Source organism: Macrobrachium rosenbergii, chromosome 45 (genome assembly GCF_040412425.1).
Source record: "Macrobrachium rosenbergii isolate ZJJX-2024 chromosome 45, ASM4041242v1, whole genome shotgun sequence".
Taxonomy (NCBI): Eukaryota; Metazoa; Arthropoda; class Malacostraca; order Decapoda; family Palaemonidae; genus Macrobrachium; species Macrobrachium rosenbergii.
The window spans coordinates 30,781,260-30,788,703 of record NC_089785.1 but is presented as its reverse complement, the minus strand read 5'-3'; the positions used below and the strand labels follow the sequence as shown (position 1 = coordinate 30,788,703).

At 39.2% G+C, this 7,444-nt stretch overlaps 1 protein-coding gene across 1 annotated transcript; it reads left to right on the top strand.

The window, feature by feature from the left end:
• The first annotated feature begins 544 nt into the window (after positions 1-544).
• On the top strand, positions 545-7,148 carry LOC136829863 (uncharacterized). Its single transcript, XM_067088877.1, has 4 exons — positions 545-824; positions 3,360-3,547; positions 4,143-4,293; positions 5,494-7,148. The coding sequence occupies exons 1-4, from the start codon at positions 752-754 to the stop codon at positions 6,672-6,674; spliced, it is 1,593 nt and encodes a 530-aa protein (XP_066944978.1). The 5' UTR covers positions 545-751; the 3' UTR covers positions 6,675-7,148.
• The last annotated feature ends 296 nt before the right edge of the window (positions 7,149-7,444 follow it).

Below are 7,444 nucleotides of genomic sequence, written 5' to 3'. Positions count from 1 at the left end.
TTGTTAGGACAAAAACAAACATTGATTAATCTTAAGAATTTACATATTCATTATATATAATAACATAATGCACAATATATGTGCATGTGACCACGTTTTTTAAAACAAATATATTTCTATCAAATGTCGAACCATTATTGCTTTTTTTCACTTTGTTGATGTACTGCGTATGAACACCACCTTATCATCATGTAAAGAGTGTAAATTTTTCGTAAATTAAATCGAGAGAAACCAAAATATGTGCGTTCACTTATTAATCAAGGAAAAAAAAATACCTATTTATAGCAACATTATCCCCCTCAGACATGACGTAACGTTTATTTCATTACACTTTTAAACCAGTCATGACATTTGCCACGAAACAAATAGCAAATTTACTCTCAAGTTTTGTCATTTTTATATTTGGAAGAAAACGCCAATACATTTCATCTTTACTTGACATTCTCCATCAACTTTGTAGGTTTATGGAGAAAGCTGGGAGCATAAACGCAAGAAACAAATAATGCACCTTCGTGCGCTCTCTGGAGACACCACGGGACATCCTGTTTTGACAAAGGATTTGATGAGAAAAGAGAGAAAGGATAATAGGATGGGACCTGACATTTACATTCACAGAGGTCCTTCAGTCATTGCATAGCACGGAGGCAGGCTTACGGCTTTGGGGTGATCCTATACACAGGCCTAATCTGACTCGAAGTGATCCATAGGCCTCTATTCTGCCGGAAGTGATTCACGGACCTATTTCACTGTCATGCTGACGAGCGCAGCGCTGACATGGCTTCTGCTGACGATATGTGCTGACTTTTGGATGAGTGCTGTCGCAGGTTAGTCAAATTGTGCGAGAAAAATACGTATAATAAGAGGAAAAATAATGTAAAATTTTATTTTCTCGGTACGAAGAATTTACGGAAAATGGTGCTTGTAACCGTTTTGCAAAGAGGCCTATGCAGTTCACAGCCTGGACTATATAAATAAGTTTATATATGTATCTGGTTTATATATATATATATATATATAGATAATATATATATATATAACACCACAACCTGTATTTATGATTAAGGGTTTACCAAAATAACCTGAGTGCACATACCATTTGGACAAGAACACCATTATCTAAGTTAACATTTTCAAGTTATTTATCATTATCTGGTTTATTTATATATATATATATATATATATATATATATATATATATATATTATATTATATATATATATAACACAACCAGTATTTACGATAAAGGGTTTCCCAAAATAACCCGAGCGCACATACCATTTGGACAAGTACACCATTATCAAAGTTCACATTTTCAACTTATTATCATATTTTACAAATTGCCAAATATATATATATAAACACTGACATTTCTAAGGACATCTGGGATAATTATTAATACCTAATATTAAAAATATCCTTTATATATCTAAAAAAAACAACTCAAATGTCCCAGATTCCAAATCAGTCTCAAGTCGAAATGTCATTGCACTATCTCTCTTGGCGCCTCCGGGATTTCCGTTGATTATTCAAATACCAAGTTTGACAGGATGAAACCTCTTGTGCATTTCTTGCTGCTTCAGATCACGGATTTAAGCCCACGAGGGGGAAAGGGGAGGGAAAGGGAGGAAGGATTAGTGAGCTCAAAAGGATATAGATATTATCTATGTGTCTCTTATCTATTTTCTATAATAGATTGTGTGGGACACTTCCAGGGATATAAATTCCTCTTACTTAGAGAGACAATGGAGTGCTGCAAGGCCTTTCGACTTACAGTCCTTTACTTAGCTAAGTAAAGGACTGTAAGTCGAAAGGCCTTGCAGAAGTCCATTGTTTCTCTTTCCTTCGTGGATTTTGTCTTTATTTGTATATTCATCACGTTCCGTACTTTTGTGATTCAGTTATACATTTATATATATATATATATACTGTATATATATATATATATATATATATATATATATATATATATATATATATAGTACATATGTATATATATTAATTATATATATACTAGTTGGCCAACCCAGCGCTGCCCGGGAAATCTCTGAATGACAACCGATAAACTCTCTCTCTCCCCCCCTTTCCTGTTAAGATAGTTGCTTCGGTTACCGTGCCCTGCATGTTTGACATTTTATATCTCATCACTTCTCACCCCCTATTCCTATCAGGGCTGAACTTGGACTTAAAGGGGATCAGGAGTGTCACTATTCATCTCAGCAACCTCGAAAACTATAGATTAGCCACTAGTATCTGTCGTTTTCTGCTGTTTTTACATTTCGCCCCCTTCCCACACACACACTCCCTCCCCCTTGGGTGCCAGTGATGTTTTACCCATACAGCGATCTTTCCCAGGTGGTAAGTCATAGGTATACCAAGTTTGGTTGAAATTGTTCAATGCATTTCAGAGTGTATGTGGAACATACCCACACACACACACACACACATCCATTTTTATATATATAGATATATGTGTGTGTGTGTGTGCCTGGAGAAAAAGAAGCAGGAACAGAGGTCACTGTTCTCATAAATGAGAGAAAAGATGTCCTGACTGGTGTTACAAGACTGGCCGAGATAAAAAAAAAAAATTCATAACCGAATGTTGATATTTTTTGCTACTTATACCTGACCCCCAAAGGGTTGCAAGATTCTAAGCTGGCCACCTATCCAAGCACTGATTGAACAGTGGTGCTGATCTCTAACAGAATATCCCCTTTTGATGATCTGAAAGATGATTATCATACAGGTTGGCAACACTGCAGTGACTTCGGCCTAACAGTCTAAGTTTAGCTCTCGAGGAGGAAAAAAATTCTCGTCTAAAAAAACTTTGAGAATCGAACGAATCTCTGAGGAAGGAAAACGTAATGACACGAAAACACAATTAAGGAAAAACTGACACTCGGCGATTTGCTAGAACCATAAAATAATGTTTACAAGTTGTATCATTAATATCATTACTCAGAATGTGCTTGAAGAGAGAGAGAGAGAGAGAGAGAGAGAGAGAGAGAGAGAGAGAGAGAGAGAGAGAGAGAGAGAGAGATTCATTCCTGAAGACATCAGGGTCATTAACTCTAATCTGGATATAATCCAATGTTGCAAGACCTTGCAGACGGAGTGCGCATTAAAATTCTTTTCCCGTTTGAAAAACAAAGGATGAAGAACCACTATGGGGGTGCCATCGCACCCATCATTACTCCCTCTGTGGTTTTGAGTGGATAAAGCATGAGCCAGGTGTTCCACTGGTTGGTGGTTCTAATCCACAAGAATGAAGTTAATGTATGCATTGAAAGACAGTGTCCAGAATACAGGACTGGAATCCCAAGAGCTTCGGACCACAACTTCATGCCTCGTCTTTTTTTCAGGCTCCTTGGTGCTCGAAATCAGCTTGAACGTATCGGCAACTTCCAGCCAAAACAAGATTTTCTTCTCGAGACGCTCGGAAGATGCCTCCTTCAAACTTGTCTCCTGCGGTAAAGAACTGATTGTCAAGGCTGACGATGTGGACGGATGGCAACAGCTGAGATTAGTTGGACCAGCTGGCCCAAACTGCGTAAGTACCGCGACATTCAGGACGTCCAATGGAGCCAAGTGCATTACAAAGAGGGGAAAAAATTAAGATTAGAATAGAATATAGGATTCTGGACAAAGGTCATGCGCTGGGACGTTCTCTTGTCTTTGTAATTTGATTTTTTCCTATGTAATCCTGTTAACTTTGTCTTGCACAGAACTGAAGTATGAAATTTAGACCAGAGACCAGGCTCTGGGACCTATGAGGTCATTCAGCACTGAAAATAACTTTGAAACAATTGTTAGGAGAGGGTGGAAAGTAAGATGGAGGAAAGAGAATGTGAACGGAGGTATAGTAAAAGGAGTGAAACAGGGTGCAGCTAGGGGACTAAGGGATGCTGCAAAGAATCTTAAGTAATGCCTACAGTGCACCACGTGAGGTATGCTGATGGCACTACCCCCCTACGGGGGTCTTGCATAGAAGGGAGCATCGCCGTAGGTATAGGCAGGACGACACACAACAGAGCCTTTGGCAAAGGTATCTTACAAGCAGCTAATGTTGTGGAGGTCTTCTGCTGAGTGTTGGAGTACGCAATAAGATCCTGTACTGCACTGTTCATATTTTCCTTCATTTTCAGACCTTTGCCCCACCTCAGAAGTACCACACACATTGCCACCACATCACGGAACTCTGCTCAAACGACACAGAGAGCCTACTCTATATTCAGGTAGTCGACGTAGTTAATATTTCCTTGGCAATTGGAGACGACCCTAACAAGGTGTTTGGAGGTAAGTCTGAAAAGCCAGAAAGATCTACATTTCAGCTGAGGAATGGTCTTACAAAAAATCTCCCATTATGTGTCTTTAGTTTTTATGTGATTTTCCACTTCAAAATAAATTTACAATAAAATCAAATTATTGAACAAAAGGACATCTTCAGACTCAGCTGCACTGACGTTTGACTTATGATAAAAAACTAGGCATAGCTCTCCTCAGCTTGTCCCATCGCATTGTTGAGCGTGAGAAGAAATTGTACAGTGCATTTTCAGCTAGACCACTGGATGTGTCCAAACTTTGACAAGAGAGACTGTACTTTTTTGCAAGTTGCAGTACAGTAAAGTGGAAAAGCATACTGTGTAGAAGAGGGATATTACATTTTGTTGTGTTTGTATTTAGTAATGAAAATCGTTGTTTTGGCTGTTTCGTGTATTTAATTGTAAGTATACGTGTAATAGTGCTTAACTACCGGCATCGGTTGTTTGTGCGGTGGTTAGTTGAATGTTTGGTGCTGGCCAAAAGTATTCCTTTTCATCTTTAAGTTCATTTAGGGAAATTCCTTTAGGAGATATGCATATCTAAATGTAAGGAGAATTTCTTGGATGAGGGTTACGAAGTAGAGATTGTACTCATGCCAATCTGATTCTAATTCAAGCTAGGAACATTGAATGTGCCAACAGTAGGTTTATATTGTTTTGTCTTAGATTAATATAAAAGAAGCAATGCAGTGTTTTAAGTGCAATTTGGAATAGCATATGAGTGAAGTAACCTGAATGTCATAGTATAAGACTTAGGCTACGATTAGGTTAGTACATTTCAAATCGTTCAGGCTATACGATCACACTTACGATTTGAAATGCTCTACTTGTTCAGAATGAGTTGGAAAAGTATGACTGATTTAAATTTCAAAGCATGACAGAGTGTTTTCAGTACTTCTACAGCACTTCTTGAAAAACATTTTTGGAATAGCTCAATATTTCTGCCAAGAAAATGTGTCTGCACATGTTTAGAAAAGTATAGAAACAAGTTTATAAGACTGAAGACCTGAAAGTTTCTCACTAAAACTCAAAGACAAAAAGACGACTGGTGTGAAAGAACTCGTGATGAAGATCATTCTCAAAATTTCAAGCAAAAATAATCTTATTTGCACAAAAAATATAATAAAGAAATGTTAACTCACCAGTGTAAGAATAATTTAGCTCTTCATTTCAGATGCCAAGAATGCTCCTGGAAAACTGCAGACTGACCTACCTGTATGCATAGCAGTTGTTTTAATCCTGGGGCTCTTGTGCTACTCAGTCTACCTACTCCACGACACACGGAAAATGATAAAGGGACAAAATGACTGTGACCATGCAGTATCTCTGTGCACGTCAGAGAGAGATTCAAAGATGACTCCTGAGAGGAAGTTCTCCACTGCGTCAGCTCACACTCTAACGATTCCCAGGAATTCCTCGATCAGAGAAAGGAAGATGTCCAATGCCTCTACTGACCTGAAGCCCCTCAGCCCCAACAGTCCCAACAGTCCCAAGCCACCTTCTGATCTACCACCACCCGTCCCACCAACTTCAGATCACTTGAATTACCGGGCTGTCTCCACAGAGAAGTTGGATTCAGAATGCTTGAATCCTCTGTTGCGTGAGCAGATCACCGAAGAAGAGGAGGAGGAGGAACATGACTACGACTACATTGACCTGGGGAAATTACGGCAGTGCAAGGACCAAATGAAACTGCTGCAACAAGAGATTGAGGAAAGGTTTGCCAGCCAGAGGTTGTCCCATGATTCTGAAAACTCTGTCTATGAAGCTTTCAGGTCCTCTGAGCTGAATAAATTTGAAAACACCTGTTCAGGAAACTCCCTCTATGAATCGCTGACTAATCTGGAACCTGAGGAACATTTTGTCCAGCAGGATGAAGAGAGGAGTACCCCCAACAAAGAAAACTCTGTTGCCCCAAAGCAAGAAATTTCTCTAAACATAGAAAACGAAGATACACCGTCTGAAGCAATGCCTTCACCTGTTGCTCACAGCCACGAAATGCTACCACAAGACTCTGCGAGGCCTGAAAATGAAAGACCTACTGACAAACTTAGCACAGCTAACCTATCCCAACATGAGCCAACAGTAACCCTTAAAGAGAATGAATACATTAATTCCCTTGAAGATTTTACCCCTCATTTCCAGAGTCTTGAAGAATTACCCCTGGAAGCTCAAAGCCAGGAAAATGAGGCTGGAAAAGAGGGTTCAGATGAGGCATTTATCCCTGTTCTCCAAAGTCAGAACGATCCAGAACAAGGCCATAAATGGGATGCAAGTGACGCATCTTTTTCAGAAAAACCCGAGCCTCAGACAGACCACCCACTGGTAACAAGCTCATGCAGCATTGCATTTTGAAGTTTTGAGCAAACAAAAGATACGTATTAAGGAAAGGGGAGCCCTACTCTCACAAAAAAGATCCACAACAGAATTTGACAGACCTTGGAAATGTATGAATATATATTTTGGCTCAATAAAACAGGTGACATTTGACAGAATCTTTAATCTACTCGGCTACACAAAGCGCTGTTGCTCTCTTCAGCACCCCTGGCAAACAGCAAAATGCTAAGATGCCCTATACAGCAACTGAAGTGTCCTGTGATATAAAATTTGTATATAACAACATGCACCTCTTTTCTTTATATATGAAGCCAGTGTCCTCAATTCTGTGTTCTTTTCACTAACAGCTGACATTGTGTGGTGAATGCACACAGTAGGCAGAATCAAATATACTCAACAAAAGCTTCACTCATTACTTGGTCATATGACCAGGTCTGCATGCACCTCTTTACTTCCTTGACTACTGGTTCCCTAATAAATGTTATAATTTTCTTACTTCTTTTCCTAATACTTCTGGTGTATTCTTTTTCACTGGAGTAAATCAACATGTCCCTACAAATATATTTTCGTATACAGTACATGCATTAATTATCATGTTTATCAGATATAAAATGCATTGTCTCCACTCTCTTCTGTCATGTGCCCTTTCTGCCTGAACTCCGATCAGATCCAGGTCTTCACCGATCCCCTTTATCCACGATTTCCTGAGCCTCCGTCCCACTGCTTCCACAGACAGAGCTTTTCTGACAGTGTCCCTCATTACAGTACACAAATTTAAGACCTGGCTT